This window comes from Hippichthys cyanospilos, chromosome 10 (assembly GCF_059441005.1).
Source record: "Hippichthys cyanospilos isolate Australia breed blue-spotted pipefish chromosome 10, RoL_Hcya_1.0, whole genome shotgun sequence".
Taxonomy (NCBI): Eukaryota; Metazoa; Chordata; class Actinopteri; order Syngnathiformes; family Syngnathidae; genus Hippichthys; species Hippichthys cyanospilos.
This window is the reverse complement of record NC_142378.1, coordinates 21,687,501-21,708,249: the sequence shown is the minus strand read 5'-3', so window position 1 is coordinate 21,708,249 and position 20,749 is coordinate 21,687,501. Positions and strand designations below refer to the sequence as shown.

The window sequence follows — 20,749 nt, the reverse complement described above, 5'->3', positions numbered from 1 at the left end:
TTCCTCCTCAGAGCTCCCTGAATCATCTTACTCTAGTTCTACCTCAAACAGTGGATCTTGATCATCTTCATCAGATAACGCAATGTCTGAGTTTCCATCAACAATCCGCAGTAAAATTCTCTCTGCTTCTGAGAATGACTCCCTTTCTTGTCATTTGGGAAAAAAAGACCAAAATGGACGAAATAACTTCAAATGTCCATTACTGAGGACATGTATTAAACACTTGAATACTAGGCTCAAATACACTTAAAATAACTCAAAAGACACTTTAACGTGTTCAGAAGAGTCTTATAAATAAAATGCCAACAGCATTTCAAGACAAATTGTGTTTGTTAAAAAGTATTGAACATTTACTTTTCCTCTTCCCATAAAAAGTGCTTGCATTGAGGGAAGCCATTTTCTTCTACGGTGTAGTCAAGGTAACAAAGCCCCACCCCTACAAATTTGGTATCATTGGAAAGCTCTGAATGTCCTCTATAGAGCACAAGAGCGATCAATGCGATTGGATGTACTGGGTGGGAGATATTTAGGTTTAGAAATGTCCTCTACAGAGGACAAATTTGAACTGCTGGTCGTCAGGAGGATAGAGCACTGTCATGGGGAGTTGAGGATCCCTACTTAGCCTTCCAGCACACTTGATTACCTTTCCGAGTGCATTTTCGTCCTTGAGGGTCAAGTGTGCAAACCAGGACACCAGGGAAACAGATTCTTTAAAAGCACGGAAAAAAAATAAAAAGCATGGTCTTATCCACATTAAAATGGGCCAGTCACCGAAGATAAAACAAAGGCTGATGTCCCTTCTTACACAAAGCTTCACTATTTTGGTTAAAAGACAGTTTTGAGTCAATTACAGTCTTGAGGTATTTATAATAGCTCACGCATTCCACAGGATGTCCCTCGATGGCTGTGGGAATGAAGCTTGGTGTCTGGGTTCCAAAATCAATGACCATGTCCTTTGTCCTGGATGCGTTGAGCACCAGGAAGGACTGATTTCATCTCCTCACACTCTCGTGATTTGGTAGTCCCCGTGTAAGCGCAGTATGACTGTGCAGGGACTCTGACACGGCAGAGCAGACACACATGCAGTGGGCGGGGATGTGCGGTGTCATTGTGATGGTGCACCGCAGCGGAGCGGAGACACAATGCAGTATGTGGAATCCCCGTGTAAAAGTGACTTGAAATTCAATGCTAATGAAGGCAGCAGCGCAGGAATAGAGATAGGCATAATGGGGCCTTCACATCAATGACATCAGTAAATTACTGAATGCTCATCTCAAAGGCAAAACCCATAAATGCAACTTACCGCAGGACCGTGCTGTGGTCAAGGTCTGAAGATTTGGATGACTCGATGACTTTACCGTTGTGGGTCCAATACGAGCCCTTGATCACGAGAGTGGTGCTGGTCAAATTGCAGGTTAGCACAGCAGAGGTCTGGTTGATAACCTCATAGGGATCAGTGATGATTGTTGGTGCTTGAAGAGGAAGAGAAAGACATTTACCATTTGATTGATTAAACTATGACGATTTAAATTACAAAGCAATTTCAAGTTTGCCACATTATAGTTAAGTGTTCTCAGAAAGGGATCAGGTTTAGTAATAAAAGTTCAAGCTCACACAAAAGTAAAACTAAATACTAGAAGAGGACAGACACAAATAGTGTACAATAGTTACGAAAGAAAAGAAGGCAGTTTTAGGAGAAAGCTGGACAAAAAGGTTAAATAAAAAGAAAGGAAGAGCTCTCTAAATGAAAAAGTGCAGAAGCAACAAGATTGCAGAGGTTAATGACAATTATATTGGATATAATGCTTCAGTCTTAAGTGTATTATTCTTCGTTGCTGACTGAAGTAAGGAGTCTACAATGGGGAGAAATAGCTGGGAGAAGCATAACCTGCACAGACATGCAGATGTTCACCAAATTGTAAAAGGTCCTCTTTCCTTGGACCATGGATCAAACCAAAGTTTGACAGTACATAGCAAAAACTCAGGAAGTGGTGGCCTAAAATAAAGCATAGTTCTATGGAAAAAAATGGGATGGGGTTTGAAATAAATACTAAAAATTTCACCAATTGTGTGTGTGAAAAACTAAGGTGCAAACAGCAGAGCCACAATTTTGTCTGTTTCTGAGAAAATGTAGTCTGCCATCAGATCTCTTAACAAAGACATGCCATTTTCAGAAACCAAACCTAATAGTCTGTATTATGTGCAAAAAAGCTGTCCTTCTGCTACTTTATCGATAACATGGAAAAATATAGGGATTAAGATCATTTCTATATTAGGAGATTGGGGGTGGTGAGCGGGGTGTGCTTCACTACAGGACTGACGCAAGGAAGGTAGGTTGGTTTTGACAAGGAGTAGAGAACGTTCAGGACTCAACTACTGGGGGAAATACTTTGACCTGAGTCTCCTAACGTTTCCTAAGCCACTCACTTTCAATCACAATAATGTTTGCTTGTGAACGGATCCACTTGATTTTTGGTGTCTTCCTCAGCTCATTGCGGTCGGGGTCATTGGAGGCACGGCACTCGTAGGTACCAGAGTCTTCAAGCGTGAGGCTCGTGAAGCGAATAGTGCTGGTGGCGTATGTAGTGTATGTGGCGTTTAAGTGTACGCGTTCGTCACGCCCCCCATCAAAGAGTTGCACAGCAGTCTCATTGGGCCCTTGGCCTTCTTGGAACCACCATTGCACCTCTGGGATGGGGCTGCCTATCACCTCACAATGTAGCTCGGCACTGTCATCGAGCAGCTTGGTGACGGACAGGGGAGACTTGATGAAGCCCACTAAGTTGACCAGGTATGTGTTTTTTTTTTGATGACATGGTGGTGGTCGAGCAAAGCCAGGTGATTTCATGGAATGGTAAATGAAAAAGAAGGTAGTGACAGAACAGGCAAGAAAGAAAGGGAAAAAAAAATATTAATGAAACACACAACAAGGAAATTACAATTAGACAGAACAAAACAGATGATTTCTACCTTTATATAATTTATGTAACAATGTTACAATGTTGAATTCTCACTCTAAACAGTCTAAAAGTATTTTTCTTCGTTGATGGATTTGTAAGCATTCCTTGCTTATTGTGAGAGCTCACACCGGCCTCACCCCTGCAGATGACAGGAACACGGCAGTAGGAATTCATACCTTCCCAACAACACCTTCACTACATTTCCATGTCTCTATCATTCTCTCTGAAAGCAAACTGATCTTCATATTAATACTTCATTTTCTTCATACTTCATATTAAAACTAAAAAACATTTACTGTGCAATTTATCTTCTGTACTAAAAACTTAAATTCAAGCTTTTTGAAACAGATCAAAAATAAAATGTTGAGAAATCTGTTGACAAAAATTAACCGCTTAAGATAATCGTTAGTTGCAGCAGCAAAATGATTGAATGCATCTAACAAAAATTTAAAAATGCAGAAAAAAAGGAACAACTGAACTGCAAAACATCAGACCAAAAAGTAAAATAGTAATATTTACAATCTACTTCTGGGAAATATTCACAAACTGTTTTTCCAAAAAGGGGGATATAATCTGAGGGGGAACTGAATTTTAAACATCTCTGTGCTCGCACAACATTAAAAACTTTCTGTATTTCAATATGTGGAGTGAAACTGTGGAACAGACTGACTGGGAGCTGAAGCAATGTCCAAGCATGAGCAAGTTCAAACACATAGTATTCCGAAGGTACAGGGAAGAAAAAGTGTGTGACAACCATTAGTGTTCTCATATATTGTCTGTCTACTTGTTTCTTATTTTGGGCACATTCATGTTATGAGTATGTGATTTAAAAAAAAAAAAAAAAAAAGGATACAAAGAAAAAAACACATTAACTATTAAATGGAGAAGGGGTAGGATTAAATAATCTTACGCTTCCTCCTACTCCTTTTCAAATATGTTAAGCCAATGTTTCAACTGTTTTCATTTTTCATTGTTCTTTTTGTTTGTTGTTTTGTATAATCACATGTTCGAAATAAAGCATTCATTCATATCCGCAAACACAGTAAGGCGTGCCATGATTTACAACAATGCATGAAAGGCAAAGCAAATGAGGCTGATATGTAATAAAGAATGGATTGGGCGTCTTTCCACCCCTTAGCAGGCAAAGAAGTTTAATAGCATAGTGAAATAAGTGAGTCAGGCATACGATAAGCATAATACGGATCTAACATTGGCCTTGCCAGAGTCTATCCATGCCCCTATGTACCGTATGTAATTCCACAAATAAGACGAATGTTTTCCCCAAACATGCCAAAAGTATGGGAGCGTCCTATAAACAATAACTTAAAAAAATTGATTCGTTTTCCCACAACATTTGAAGAAGATTGAGCTGTCTGCCATATAAGCATAGTTTGATGCTTAGATGTGCATGTTTATATCGGCCGTCAACGCGTCACTACAATTCTGGTCTGCTATTTGCCGGCCTCACTCGTTTCAAAATGGAGGAACGGAAAAGCTTTGTTCGATTGTGAGTGGTTACAAAACCGTATGTTATAGTGCATTTTACTGCTTAATCCAAAGTTGAAAGGGTTAGCCATGAGTCCCAGGATTGCTAGTGATGTTAAAGAGAGAAGAAAGAACATGATTTATATGGAAACGATGCTGGAGATAACCCTTATTAGGGAATATGGGCATAACAAGTGCCACTAAAAGGTAAATAAATCCTTTCTATATTTTTTATTTATGTTTTCTGATTGTATACATGTATATTGTATGTAGATAGCACTTACTATACTATTTTGGTACCAATTTTTAATATGTATGTACAATATTGATTTTTTTTACCTGAGGTTCTAAACGCATTAGCTATCTAATAGATTTGGATTGCCCGTCATATGGCGAATTCGCCTTACGACGCCAACCGCTGAACGGATTAATCTCATAACATGGGGGCCCACTGTCAAAAAAAAAAAAAAAAAAGAACTATATTGTCATTTCATATTACAAGATATTTCATTAATATATTAATGACTATATTTTTATACTGTTGCACAAATGAAAACTTGGTATTTATCAGTACATTTATGATAAACAAGATATATATGAACTTTTTCAAGTGAGCAGCGAGAACATTTATGATAAACAAGATATAAATATGAACCTTTTCAAGTGAGCAGCGAGCCCAACCACGGAACGGATTAATCTTGTAACACGGGGGCCCACTGTATCAGCAGAAGAAAAATGAACTGAGCATTGCTACAAATTTGGGAAAAAAAAAGGCACCAAAGATATGTCCCGAGGTAAAATCTTGCAAATATTGACATTTTACACTGAACTGGAAAGGTTAGTACAAAGTCAAGGTTGCGTACAACCAACTAAAGTTATATGTGGCGTCAGGAAAGAATTAAGATTGTGATTACACCAAAGCTATTTGATTGCTTGACAGGATGTTAACTATCTGTTCCCCAAAATACAAATACAGAACATTCAATGGATCAGATAATATGAAGAGCATACACACAGCCACCCACTTAGTCTAATAATAGTTATTAATGTGATAGGGCCATTGAGTGTACACTAAACATTTCAACATTACTGCTCAGGCCATTACTGCTTATTGTACTATAAAAATCTTTTCATTGAGCAGGTTAAGCTGCCACACTCTTAAATGGGTGTTTAATTTTATAAATAAATATTGACAATAATGACTGAGGGAGGGGGGCAGTCATTACTGAATGGTCCAGCAACACACACATCAACACATGACCGCCTTCGAACCGCTATGAGAGCAAAAACCCTGTGTTGGCATTAGTGATGTGTCGGTAGCGAACGAGCGGTACAAAGTGAACGATGAGAGCCGGCACCCTCCCTCGAGAGCAGACTCTATCACCCCCCCCCCTCTCTCTCTCGTGCTTGCTCTCTCTATGTCACTCTCAGAGGCGGCATGGCTCGGTGGTAGAGTGGTTGTCTCCCAGCCGAGAGGCCGGGGGTTCAATCCCCTGACCATCATGACCATGTCGAAGTGTCCTTGAGCAAGACGCTGAACCCCTAATTGCTCCTGATGCATCAGTAGGTAAATGACTAGTGTAAAGCGCTTTGAGTACCAAAGGTAGAAAAGCGCTATATAAGTGACAGTCCATTTACCATTCTCTTTTTCACCTGTCTGAAGCGAGGTTTGGCAGTCGCTCAGCTGCCGTGCTCAGAGAGGGAGACGAGGGGGGGAGGGGCTTGGATCAGCCCGTCCAAGTTGAAGAATTTAGTTTCGTTGAATGCAAATTTAAAGTAAAGCAAGGAGTAGCTTATGTTTATTAAAATAAAGTAGCTTATGTTTGTTCCGTTCGCTGCTGCTGTTGCAGTTACTACTTACTATTTTTGTTATGATGCAGCATGTTTGATTCTTGTTGGTTGAAGTTTTATTTTGTTGCTTGGTTGTTGTTTTGAGCCTTTTTAGTGTTCAATAAAATAAGTAAAAACCCTTTCCTTTGGTTGATAATTGTTATTTGCAGTCAGTGGAGTGCAATATTTAGTTCACAAAGTCATTTATCAAAATGTACGCTAAATTTGTCAATATTTAAAAGAAAAGCTAAAGCTAAAAGAGCCGTTTGAGAGCCAATCTTTTCACTGAGCCAATCCAAATGAAGCCCCGTTGAGACGCCGGACGATGGACCAGAATTTCTCTGAAGCCGCCCGGAAGTCGCTTTCCATGGCCTATCCGAATTCCTCCCACACCTGAGTTTTTGCCTTGGTGACCGCCGAAGCCATACTCGGCTTGGCCAGCCGATACCTGTCAGCTGCCTCTGGAGTCCTACAGGCCAAGAAGGCCAGATTGCACTCCTTCAGCTTGACGACATCCCTTAACCGCTGGTGTCCACCAGCGGGTTCGGGGATTGCCGTCACGACAGGCACCGACTACCTTACGGCCACAACTCCGATCAGCCGCCTCAACAATGGAGGTGCGAAACATGGTCCACACGGGCTCAATGTTCCCCGCCTTCCCCGGGACGTGGGAGAAATTCTGCCGGAGGTGGGAGTTGAAACTCCTTCTGACAGGCGACCCTGCCAGACATTCCCAGCAGACCCTCACGATACGTTTGGGTCTGCCAGGTCTGGCCGGCATCCTCCCCCACCATCGGAGCCAACCCACCACCAGGTGGTTCTCAGTTGACAGCTCCGCCCCTCTCTTCACCCGAGTGTCCAAAACGCGCGGCCGCAAATCCGCTGATACGACCACAAAGTCGATCATCGAACTGCAGCCTAGGGTGTCCTGATGCCAAGTGCACATATGGACACCCATAAGAACAAGATCCTGGATACAAGCGGCCGAAATGAGTTTCCTCCGCAGGGTGTCCGGGCTCTCCCATAGAGATAGGGTGAAAAGGGGGAGGGGCTCGGCGTTGAAAGGAGCCAGCTGAGGTGGTTCGGGCACCTGTTTGAATGCCCCCGGACGCCTCCTTGGTGAGGTGGTTCGGGCTTGTCCGACTGGAAGGAGGCCCCGCGGACGACCCAGGACACGCTAGAGGGACTATGTCTCTCGGCTGGCCTGGGAGCGCCTGGGGATCCTTCCGGAAGAGCTGGATGAAGTGGCCGGGGAGAGGGAAGTCTGGGCTTCCTTGCTCAAGCTGCTGCCCGCGCGACCCGACCCCGGAAGACAGCGGTAGAAGATGGATGGATGGATGGAAATATAAACAGGCATAAATAACATTCTTTATAGGTTGGGTGCAATGCATGTAAGATCCATCAGGTGTGGAAATGATAAACAAAGTGAGAGTGCCAAAGCGGTGTCAATAATTCACCCAATGCGTCGATAGGCTTCAGGAGGCCTCATATACACACCACAAGGAATCTGAAATACTGCATCACGACCTGGTTTTCGCACCCAAATTATGCAGGATAAAATGAAAACTATGGTGATGCCTCATGGTATTTTGAAATAACATTTGCAGACATTGTGATACAGCACCATGGACCCTTCCAAGTGTGAAGTGACGACACAAACTTGTTGCTGGTCACCAGTGTTGGGAGTAATGTTTTACAAAAGTATTGTAACTACTGCAACGCACTACTTTTTGCTGTAATGTGGTCTGGTTAGGCATTAGACACAAAGTCATATTTTACCCGGTAAAAGTGAGGTAACGTGCATTACATGCATTATAATAAAGAAAAATATGCGCCCAAACACTTTAAACTTATTATAATAATTGAAGCAGTTGATGACATGAGTGCAGTTCACTTGGGTGCTTTGACAAACTGTTTTCTTGTTTATGAACCACAATTATGTATGTACCTGTTCATATTTGTAACTGTTAATAAATTCTACTGTTATGAGTCCGGTCATGGGGTTCGCTGTCAGGTGCTTGCCTGCTTTGTTTTTCCCCCCGTGTTCTCCCTTGCATTTTCTATGCAAATAGATGTGTGCCACAACGACATGAAGATTGGAGGGTCGGGTTCGGGAGGGCCCGTGATCGGCTGTTGTCAGTACGCACCTGACATATATTGAGCCAAGATGACAGACGCAGGAGACAGCTGCAGACGATCCTTCGTCCTCCTCCGCTCCCAACCGGCCTCACATTTGTTTGTTAGTTTATAGTTTGTGTAGTTGGAGCAGTAGGGGTGGACTCCCTTTTTTGTTATGCCATTTTCTCCTGTTTATGTACAGTGGCTTGCAAAATTATTTGGCCTCCTTGAACTTTGTGACCTTTTGCCACGTTTCAGGCTTCAAACAAAGATATAAAACTGTTTCTTGTGAAGAAAAAACAAGTGGGACACAATCATGAAGTGGAACACACTTTATTGGATATTTTAAACTTTAACAAATAAAAAATGAAAAATTGGGCGTGCAAAATCATTCAGCCCCATTGAGTTAATACTTTGTAGCGCCCTTTTTGCTGCAATTACAGATGCAAGTCGCTTGGGGTATGTCTATCAGTTTTGCACATGGAGAATGGTATTTTTGCCCATTCCTTCTTGCAAAACAGCTCGAGCTCAGTGAGGTTGGATGGAGAGCGTTTGTGAACAGTAGTTTTCAGTTCTTTCCACAGATTCTCAATTGGATTGAGGTCTGGACTTTGACTTGGTTATTCTAACACCTTGATACGTTTTTTGGTGAACCATTCCATTGTAGCTTTTGCTTCATGTTTTGGATCATTATCTTGTTGGGAGAGAAATCTCCGTCCCAGTCTCAGGTCTTTTGCGGACTCCATCAGGTTTTCTTCCAGAATGGTCCTGTATTTGGCTCCACCCTCATTGTGTTGAGGGTGATGAGCTGTGCTGCTTTTACGCCAAACGTCTTGGATTGTTGCCAAAAAGTTCAATTTTGGTCTCATCTGACCAGAGCACATTTTTCTACATGTTTGGTGTGTCTCCCAGGTGGCTTGTGGCAAACTTTAAACAACACTTTTTATGGATATCTTTAAGAAATGGCTTCCTTCTTGCCACTCTTCCATAAAGGCCAGATTTGTGCAGTATACGACTGATTGTTATCCTATGGACAGATTCTCCCACCTCAGCTGTAAACCTCTGCAGTTCATCCAGAGTGATCATGGGCCTCTTGGCTGCATCTCTGATCAGTCTTCTCCTTGTATGAGCTGAAACTTTAGGGGGACGGCCAGATCTTGGCAGATTTGCAGTGGTCTGATACTCCTTCCATTTCAATTTTATTGCTTGCACAGTGCTCCTTGGGATGTTTAAAGCTTGGGAAATCTTTTTGTATCCAAATCCAGCTTTAAACTTCTCCACAACAGTATCTTGGACCTGCCTGGTGTGTTCCTTGTTCTTCTAGATGCTCTCTGCGCTTTAAACAGACCTCTGAGACTATCACAATGCAGGTGCATTTATACAGAGACTTGATTACACACAGGTGGATTCCATTTATCATCGTTAGTCATTTAGGTCAACATTGAATCATTCAGAGATCCTCAGTGAACTTCTGGACAGAGTTTGCTGGACTGAAAGTAAAGGGGCTGAATGATTTTGCATGCCCAATTTTTCATTTGTTAAAAAAGTTTAAAATATCCAATAAAGTGTGTTCCACTTCATGATTGTGTCTCAGTTGTTGTTGATTCTTCACAAGAAACTACAGTTTTATATCTTTATGTTTGAAGCCCGAAATGTGGCAAAAGGTAACAAAGTTCAAAGGGGCCAAATAGTTTCGCAAGCCACTGTAGGTTATGGAGGTAAGCCTATCATCTTTTGTTTGTTTCGTTTGTTAGGTTAGTTTTGGTAATCTCCCAGATAGGACTGTTTATTTGTTGTTTTGGCCTTGGTTCACCCTGCGTTAGTTGCTCATATTTTCAGTAATCTTTTTTACTACTCCTACTACTATTACTTTGATGGCTGACTTTGAACCAAAGGCATGACAGATGCACTTTGTCATTAGTTTTCACCACACATTTTGTGACCAATGGAGGCAATTAAAGCAGAGAACAAACCAAGGGTCTTCATTATTGTGGTTTAATTTGGTGTCACCAACACCTACATTGAAAACACTACAGTAAAACAGAGTTATTTCGGCTCAGATGCAGTTTGCAACTCTCTCCAGCTATCAATATCAGTCTTTTTTTATTAACTGACCGGCCATATCTCTAAGTTTTGAATGACAGGGGCCTTGCTATCGCATGGTAAAATATAAAATTTAATGTTGAAATGAACTTAAGGCATCCTAAATGTTGCAATAAATTAAGCATGCAGATTTGAGCATATGTGAACATATGGGGCCCACCTTTAACACTGCTTACTTTTTTCAAAGCCTTGTGGATGCACATTAGTGTAAAAGTGCAGTCTGGCAGTATTTCATTTGATCAACAACACCAGGGAAGTCTGTGTGCAAAACATGCAATAGTGAAACCAGCACAGGAGAAACAGTAACGACAAAAACCACCCCGACCTGCGGTCCAACCTCAGGATTCATCACCCTGACTTTTATCAAGATTTTACATAAAACAAACATGCAAAAATCCTTTCAAAATGATTATTGTATTACTTTTTTCAGGAAAATATAAGTTGATAAAACACATTTTATGTTGAGTAGGTTATTCAAATTGATTATTGTAAAAAGTCGGATTCTTTCCATATTAGAATAGTTAAAACCAACTCTTCATGTGCCATCTCTCGTTACCTGTCAAGTTAATGATTTTTGTGAAAACATTGTTAATATGATCTCAAAAGAGAACACTAAGTTTAATATTTTTCTGTGCAAATATTTATTTATAATTTTTACTTTTTGAGAACAGGTCTGACACTTCGTTGATTATTATTTTGGGGAAGAGTGTTCATTAATAATTAATTAGTTGTTTTTGTGAAGGGATCTCTACTGTAATCCCAAAACAGGGCACTTAATGTTTAACATTTTTCCGTGGAAAAATAAGTTCATATATATTTTTTTTAAGAACAGGTCAGACACATTATGTTTAATATTTCTGTGGACAAATTTGTTCATGATTATTATTTATTTTTTTTAGAACAGCTTGACTATTATTTTTGGGAGACAAATAAAGTTAATCATTTATTTTTGTGAACATATCTATACTGCAATCCCAAAACAGGCTGCTTTTTGTTCAATATTTTTCTGTGGACAAATATTTATAATTATTTCTTTTTGACGACATGTCTGACACTTTTGTCGTACGATAGTTGTTAATAATAAAGTTATTTCTTTTTGATGACAGATTTCATCTATGATCTAAAAGCGGACATTTCAGGCTGACTATTTTTTGTGGACCACTACAAATGACGCACGAAAGGGTCTAAAGTCTAATAAATCAGACACTGATGGTATGTTTTAAGTCTTTTTTTTTAACCCAAAAATGCTTTGCACTGGTTAAGGGGTAGTTGTCTGAAAAGATCTCACAGAGGGTAAATCACTGAAAAAAAGGTTGAGAACCACTGGCCTAGATGAGCGCTTTAACCACACATGGTAACGTGTTCACAAGAAGGCACTGAATTGAGTCGTTCACTTACAAATTGGTCCTTCCATCCTTCAAAGTTACCAACAAAGCCAAATTACCGCAGTTATAATATCAATCATAAAAAGTTGCAGCTTTTGATCCGTGGTTACACGGAAGTGACACCGTTGACTCACGAGTTTAAAAACAAAACTATTAAAGAGGGCGATAAGAAGATGGCGGCATAGCAAGCAAACGTGAACTTACTCGGTCGCCGAAAAAAGAACTGGCCGCGGTACATTTTTTTTTTTTTTTTTTTTTTATGATTAGTCATGCAGAGTGATTTCGGCAACAGGAACCACTCCTCTCAAAGTCTTAACTTGTCACCGGTGAGGGAGCCGCAAAAAGAATAAATAAAAACTAAAAAAGCAGCTCAAGACGAGCAAAGAGGCTATCATTTAAACCACAGGTGACGAACTCCAGTCCTCGAGGGCCGATATCTACATGTTTTCAAACCTTTTGCCTCAAAAACATCCGATTCAAATGTTTGGGATCATTTTGAAGCTCCTGCAGAGCTTGCTAATGAGCTAATCATTTGACCCAGGTGTGTTGGGGAAAGAAAACCGGAAAACATGCAGGATGCCGGCCCTCGAGGACTGGAGTTCGACACCTATGATTTAAACGCTGAAAGCGGCTATTAAAGAACAAGGGGCTAGTATGACCAGGGGTGTAGAGGGCGTGGTACGTGGGGGTACGCCGTCCACCCACTTCTCCTGACGCCACGTTCAATTTTTATTTCGGTTCTAGCCCTGCACTAAAATGACAGAGGAAAAGCAGAAAAACATAGATTTTTATTTTCGGAAAGAGAAAGACGCCACCAGTATCCAGACACCCAATTCAGACACTTTGTGTGAGCTAGTTGAGCCAGTGTGGCGGTTTCTTTGACAGTCAATGATAACATCAACTGTAAGTTACTCTTATTTATTTATTAATTTTTTTTGTTTCGAGGCAGCGCTGTCTGCGGGTTGTTGAAATGTTTGTTGATCATTGTTCTAATGAGAGTTATTCTTAATAACGTTGGCCTGTGATTATTTTGGAGTAGTAAAACATTAAATTTAACGTTCGTTCAACTGGTGTTGTAGCCTTTGATTGATGTTCTGTATGTATATATAGAACATCCCAGAATCGCCTACAACCACTTAAAAAAATCCCCACTACACCACTGAGTATGACCCAAAAGATTGCTGATTTGGTGGACACTATAACCCACGTCACGGAAGAGATGAAAAACATCAAAGTGTTGGTGATAAAAACTGAAGAGCAGGTCAACAAAAAAGGAAAAAAAAAAGGAAAACAAGGTGATGGAATTGGCGAGATATATATATATAAAAAAAGATGGAATTTGCGTCTTTATGAACTAGTTGATGAAGGTGGAGAGGACGTGCGGAACAAGGTCACTGAAATATGTCAACACATTGTCCCGGATGGCAAAGAATAGTTTCAAGACGTGATTGATACCGTTCATAGCCTTGGGCCAAGACGAATCACTAATGTGTCACCTCAACCAAGACCCATCATCGCACAGTTCACCATGAGACACTTTCGGGATGTTCTTTAGAAGACAGCAAAGCGTTCAGCGCTCCTGATGACAAGAAGGCCGAAGTTCAAGGAAGTCCTCACTCCAGAGGATCGCGAAAGACGCAACCAACTTTGGCCGACAGTGGAGCAGGCACGGGACTGTTAAGCTGCGTACTTTATAGGAGCATGACCCTTCATCGATGGAAAAGAAATCCGGTGATAAGAGAAGTATGGCAATATTATAAGACAAATGTTAACCGCTATGGTTCAAATTTCAAGATTGTTTTCTAATGCTGTTAGAATTGTTAAATTGAAATATTGAAATATATAAATGTTCTAGGACCGAGAAGTTCTAACAAAGTCAAAATTTATATTTTCTTCTCAGAGAGTAAGTTTATTTCGTTGTTATATCTTATTTCTTTAAATGCTCGGGGTCTAAGGGACAATACTTAATGAAAAGCAATAATCCTTTATGCAAAAAAATTCAATGCAGACTTTTGTTTTATACAAGAAACGCATTCTGGTCCAAATGTAAAATTTTGGAGATCTCAATGGGGGAGGGATTTGTGGGCATCTTATGGAACACAAATTGGCTGGAACTTTAATTTTGAAACGGAGATTTTCAGGGTCTGTTATGTCCTCAACAGTTGATCCAAATGGTCACTGCATATTTTTTCAATGAACAAATGTTTTTGCTTGGAAACGTTTATGGTTACAATAACAAGAAAGAAAATATGGCAATATTACATATGATACAGGCAAAAAAATACTTTCATTTGTATATATGCCTTTTTGAAAATCATTTTAGGTATTTATTTTTTTTTCTTTTTAGGCATTTCAATTGTACATTGAATAACGGAGTTAATAGACGCCCGTCAGAAAAGGGGGAAGATAATACCTATATGAAGGAATTTATAGATGAGTGTGATTTAGTTGATATCTGGAGGATGAGGAAGCCTTTAGCAAAATAATTTACTTGGAAAAAACAAAATAATATCACTACAATCACGAATTGACTACTGGTTAATATCTGATCCCTTAGAGTTTGTATCTGAAAAAGTGTTACACACACCTCTGACGGATGGATTTTATGGAGCTGAGTTTCTCAACTAGTTGTCGACAAAAACGAATGAATGCATATAGAAAATTAAACAATTCTCTTCTCTTAAATAAATCTTTGCTAAATGAAATACAATTAAAAATGTATAAATTGGAAAAAGGGATGCATTGAAAAATCTTGTGGAAGTAATTGGGAATTCCTGAAATTTGAATTACAAACACTTATAAGACAGTTTGGAGCCAAAATGATGTGGGGAAAAAAAAACAGAAAAGTCAAAATAATTTCTGAAATTGTTTCATTATCGTTAGCTACCTGAAAATTTGTCACGAGATGATAAAAACAAACTTCAAATACTACAAATAAAACTTGACAAGTTGTATGTTCAAGCAAAAGGGGCGTTATCAACCTTCTCTTAATCTTACCGAAATTTCATGTTCACTGTGCAAAGGTTGTTAATCAAAGACCGAATTTTGATGTATTTAAAGTATTACTGTTGAGGTATCTGAATTATATACATTTTTCTTTGAACCCCAAAGCTATTCGGACTACAGACTGGCTTGTTCTGAGGAGGTGACCTTGAGCTGTTTTCCTTTGAAAAATTTTACGTTTTTTTTTTCCTTTATTGTATTTATTTTTATGGTTTGGTTGTTTTGCTGCCTTCATTACTTTTTTTTGCTACCTCGTGTTCGTTTGTGCTTTAGTGTTGTATAGTTGATAGTTTATATCAATGTTTTGTAATGTTTATGTACATTGTTGCTGTTAAACTTTAAGAAAATAACTATTATAGAGATGAAGCGAATCGTCATCGTCAGTATTATTACGATTAAAAATGGGTGTGGAAAAGGCAGCTCCGTCAAAAAAAAAACGTGCAACGCGCATTTAGCAAACATGTATGGCCTTTACAGGCCAAGTGCAGCAGAAAAACTAATGGATCCGCATTTCCAATGTTCTTATAACTGACGCGACCTATTAGGTAAGAGGGCTATTACATATGTAAACTAAAAAAAAAACGTTTCAAAGTTGAAACACAACGGCAAACATTTAAGCTAATAGTGCTAATGAATTTCATGCTCAGGATATTAACATACCATGGCAGTCATAACTGCTACTTGTGCTCTATTAAGTGGGAATTTATTTCGCCCAAACCTATGCGTTGTGGCACATATGTTCTTTCCCATTGAGAAACTGGTACCGTAAGGTCAAATAAACGGAGTAAATGACCATATAAACGTCGACCGCGCGGATGGTAAAGTCTTCTAACCTCACACCAATATGGCTGACCATGAAGAAATCGCTTACCTGCGGACGCGTTCGCTCGCCAAAAGCTCAGCACAAGAACGCAAACAACACTAAACAGCTTCATGGTTGATGACTAAGTACGTGTTCTTGACCACACGTTAATTAGATCGGTCCACCCCGATTTGATTTAGCTGCGTCTGGTGTTCTTTTTAGTTCGACGAAAAGGGCGCTAACCAGCGGGGACGCTTGTTGTCCTCTAGTTGCTTCTCACGTAAGCAAGCCCCAAACTGCACGTACATATGACGCCACAACAGGGGCGTGGCCAACTCGTCGTATCATTGTACTTGGTGATTAACGATCACAAAGTTCAGCTTTGTAATTTACGGAGCGTAATAAGTTAAAATAAGTTATATATAACAACTTTATTTATTGTGGAAATGTAAAATTGCGTAACTTTTCAGGTTATTGCATCAGTACAGTATTGTACAAAAAAAGATGATCCTTTCCAAAACGTACTTGTTTTACAGCCTTTGAGAGCCACAAAAAAATGAGCAAGTCTGTATAATGCAGACATCACCAACCCTTTCTGAAACAGAGCTATGTACTTCTTGGGTACTGATTAGTGCAAAGAGCAATAATAATTTCAAACAAATAATATTAGTGGCAGCTATGTGAAGGCAGTGACCATAGAAATCAATAACTAGTAATATATCCAAGTAGGAAACAGCTTGGAAAGTCCTAAGAAAATTATCCCACGCTTTTTTTTTTTTTAAACTTAACTTAAACTTAACTTTGGGGCTTGTCACATGTAAACATGAAGCTGCTAAACCCAGTGGAAAGGGAGAATCATACCTTGTAAACTAAACTGTATTGTGTGAAATTTTGAATAGTTCCACATAGCAAAGGCAAGCTATTTTCTTTTCTCACCTCATAAAACTTAAGCCACATTCATAAGAACACTCTGTTCTACTTAAAGCCTTTTGAAGCTGAGAAGGATACAAAATGGAGGAAGTCCCCCATTGACAACCATACAATGAAAAAGGAAGCAGAATTGATAACTTCATTGATGCAGGCAAGAATCGAACAAGAGCCTAAGCACATAAAAAGTACAAAACAATCTAAAAAATATAATTGAAGCTGCTTCCTTATGATTTTGGGGTCTGATAAGAACAGGTTCCAATCTGATGGTCTGTGACTACATTATGAAATGTTTTAATCCTCATTGAGCAGTCATAAAGCAAAAGGGCTTTAAGGAAAATAGCAGTTGTATTATTTGTGTTGATTATAGTATTGTCTGAAAACTAAACACGCCAGTGATTTGTCTCACTCAGGCCTCTTTATTTTCATAGGGTACTGCAACTCAGTTGGCAACCTTAGAAATTCTTCCACTGATGTCAAACGGCGCATGAAATGTTTTGACTACATGGCGGATGCTAGATATTTGCAGGCTTTGAGGGCAAAAGCAAGTTTTCACATCAATACATTTGATTATGTTGAAACTGAAATTGCAAATTTAAAAACTAAAGTAACAAAAGAAAAAAAAATAGGTGCACCGTAAAGTCTTTAGATGCAAATGCTTCTCTGAAAAACAGTTCAATTCCAAATGTAGTAGCTTGAGGTGCCCTTTGAAGTATTTTTCTCACGGCCCTACATTGTCTTGACAGAGGCTTCATTCCAGTAGGCCTCCACTCATCTTTTGTTTGAATTCCTGATGGATTTAAAAATTTTAAAAAAGCAGCCGGCTCTCACATCCAACCGCTGAACAGGTGCTCGTAACGAGATTGCACCAAGGTATTCTCCTCTCTCAGGGAGACAGCCAAGACCGTGGCAGCAATGGCGCGCCAGATGGCTAAAAAAAATAATATAGAAACAGTTAGGAAATGCTTCTCTAAGAGTTGTTGGTGGAGCTCTCGTTATTGGTGGAGCTGGAGGATTGTGGGGTCAAGGAAGATGATGAGGACGCTGAGGAGGTGGAGGAAGCAAAGTTCATCCCTGAAAGTTCTGGAGGGTTGGTTGCCGTGTTCTGGCCGCTCAAGCTTTTCCTACACACTGGACATGTGTCGTGCTAGGTACAGTGGCAGAGAAAGGCCGAAAAATACATGTCATTTCCTTATATAGCTAATTGAGATAATGTGTCACACACAGGGACATTAAGGAGCAATCTGCTGAGATCAATCTCTGTTGCCAAACAAAACAGCAACGCCGATTGAGGCACATAAACAGTCTTTGTGTGAAGTCTTCCTGAAAAGTATTAAAGATTATTATACTGTATATTCCCACTGATGATCAGTTGTTTGTGTACATTTCTTTGACAATGATGTCCATGGACACTTCTTGTTAAGTTTGCATGATAGGAAACCACACGTTCAGGAAGCTTCTCTTTCAGTCTTTTCCGAGGCGCTACAGCACGCATTTTAGCTTCGGTAAGCTTCACATGATTAGATTTTAGAGACAATCACTCAGTTAGTAATATAACATTTAAAAATAAAAGATCAAATGATAGCTCAATCACAGGCAAGCCATAAGCCCCCCCCCCCAAAAAAAAGGGTAATTCTGGACAATTACCAATTCAATCATACGAATAAAACCGATAAATCAGGGGTGTTAAATGTAGGGAGAAGGTTTAATCCGGCCTGCAAAGAGATTCCGTGAAGTATTGAAAAAAAAAAAAAAAAAGAAAAAAAAAAAAGGACCGTACTCATTAGTCTGGTGTGTATAATACTGTAATGCCCTTGCGTGTGTGAAAGCAGTGGTCTCCAACCTTTTGATCACCACGGACCGGTCAACCCCTTACATTTATATTGTGGACCATGGGGGTGGTGGCTGCTCCAAAAGCCACAATGTCCTTCTCACTATCTAACTATGTATGTAATATCAAACAGCGGCCAGAGGCCAACGGTAATATTGTGGTAATATTGTGCTGACAATGCTGCACTATCGTTAGCTTAGCTCAGTAACTACGGTTCAACAGCTGTTAAGTGACGCAAACGCGCTGCACATACCAGTTGTCCCAAGTTCTCGCTTCCGCCTTTCGACAAGCCACGTGAGTGCTCTTGCTTGGCTCTGTTTTGTATTGAAATCTCAGCTGGCCGTGTTGGATCGCTCCCAGTGACCGCAAAGCGGCCACCATGATTCATTCCTGCCCCCTGCATGAGCCGTTAAATGTTCCCGAAGTTGAATGGCTGTCGCGACGCGAAACGCGGAAAAAGTAAAAAAAAAATTAACTTCACGCAAAAGGCGAAATTTCGCTTCTCGTGACCGCGCGGCCATTCGCGTCGCTCCATTTGCGTCGCCCGACGTGCATTCGCGCCCAGTCACGCGAACTCCACTGACTACTATACAAAACTCTCCGCTAAACTAAATAATCTCCAAAACATTATTTTGGGTGCAGCCCACGCGGCCCGGTACCAGTTGATCCACGGACCGGACCGGGGGTTGGGGACCACTGTGTTAAAGGATTGACAAAGTTGTGGTTCTTTACGGTTCTTTTATGGAAATAAAAACAGAAAAAAAAAGTTGACAAGCGCATCTTCTCAAGCTGCTGTCAGCCGCAACTGTCACTAGTGCTCATTAACAATTAACATTAACAATGTGCAGAAATTCTTACTTTGACAGGAAAAGAAATCAACACTGCAACTTGGAAGAGGAGAGATCAATTGCCATGCTTGGGCCAAACAGCTTGAGCGTGGAACATTCACATTAGCATTAGCATCTAGGTTTGTCATGCTAGAGCTCAGCGCAGGTCAATTCCTTCCATCGCCCTGAAGAGATTTCCAATGAGCGGGGGTTGCCATCTGGGCCTTTACCAAACATCCAGCTTTGATTTGTGTTGTATTATAACCAATATGTCTTGTATTTACAGCTTAACTGTTAGCACATAACCGCTCAATTGTTAGCACATAGAGCCAATGTATTTGACATGACGTCATGACTTCGTGAGTTTTTTTAATGTACATCATTACATGGGTGACACCCAGTGTCCAGAATGAGACACTACAGCACCATTTTATCGTGTTCAAGTCTTTGCAGTTCATTGAGCTCCTTGCAAAGTTGTACAACCACAGATTATGATTGAGACATTTTCTTTCATACGCATGTTTATCTTTCATTGTACTTAATTATTTATTATGTCTTGTATACAAAACATGTATTTATTCATTTTTTAACAAATGGAAAATAGAAAATTAACGTTCGTTTCATGCAACTTGAGAGAAACTGCCATATTGTGATACATAGGGGACCCAAAACTTTTTATTTATTGATTAAAATCTACTTTTCAACAATATATTTACGGTTGACCCTAACTATTTGGGAGCTAATTGGGACCAGGTCAGTGTACAGAGCAAAAATCGACATATATTTAACACGAATTGTTTTTGAGATTTATAACATGCTTTTTACCTGTCCGGCCTGCTTGAGGATAGATTTTCCTCCATGCGGCCTCTGAGTCATAATGAATGACACCCCTGCAATAAATGTTTAAAAGTAGGTTTGATTTATTCAACGTAAATCTTACCAGTATGCAAGATGTTCAGACAACAATATTGTACACTATAAGACTGACCTTACAGTGATTCAGTTTTAATGTTAACTTAACTTTCAAAGATTGTGCAAAAAGTAGCTATTCATAGCTTGTGCATAACTTGTTAAAGGCCACAGTTAGTAAATCTTGTTAACATGCTTTGTGAATCACATTTTCAGCATTCTGCCGCTTGTCCAAAACTTCAATTTCAAGAATTAGCTCAGTTTAAAGTTGACATTTTTTAAAATGATGAATTAATTTGATTTATTGCCCAGCCTAAGGCGAAGCTACCCAATCTATACAAACAACAACGGTAGGCATCCGGAATTTGTAATGATTCGAGACTGCTCAGCCCATGAGTATGCCAAAATTGCATAGAATTGTTGTCCCATTTAAATTTAAATTTATTGTTTTAAGAAAAACAAATTAAACCTAAAATTTCTCCACAAAACATGGATAAAGGTACATGCAATACATTGAAAATGGAGGGTGTGAGCTAAAACATAAACATGTGATATAAAAATAAATGTAT

At 39.7% G+C, this 20,749-nt stretch overlaps 2 protein-coding genes across 5 annotated transcripts in view; both read right to left on the bottom strand.

Annotated features, from left to right (window-relative positions):
* Positions 1–15,979, bottom strand: part of bsg (basigin) — a 37,254-nt gene extending 21,275 nt beyond the window's left edge. For 2 of the 3 annotated variants that reach the window (XM_088425694.1, XM_088425695.1), the window contains exons 1-3: positions 15,756–15,979; positions 2,428–2,778; positions 1,304–1,472 (exon numbers count right to left, since the gene is read on the bottom strand). In XM_088425694.1, coding sequence (XP_088281820.1) covers positions 1,304–1,472; positions 2,428–2,778; positions 15,756–15,819 — 584 coding nt within the window. In that variant the 5' untranslated portion in view covers positions 15,820–15,979. The remainder of the gene's footprint in view (positions 1–1,303; positions 1,473–2,427; positions 2,779–15,755) is intronic. The other variant, XM_088425697.1, reaches the window with a different exon arrangement.
* Positions 15,980–16,741: 762 nt separating this feature from the next.
* LOC148417525 (E3 ubiquitin-protein ligase RNF126-like) overlaps positions 16,742–20,749 on the bottom strand; it is a 13,175-nt gene continuing 9,167 nt past the window's right edge. For both annotated transcript variants that reach the window (XM_088425699.1, XM_088425698.1), the window contains exon 9: positions 16,742–17,760. In XM_088425699.1, the coding sequence (XP_088281825.1) occupies positions 17,584–17,760 (177 nt within the window). In that variant the 3' untranslated portion in view covers positions 16,742–17,583. The remainder of the gene's footprint in view (positions 17,761–20,749) is intronic.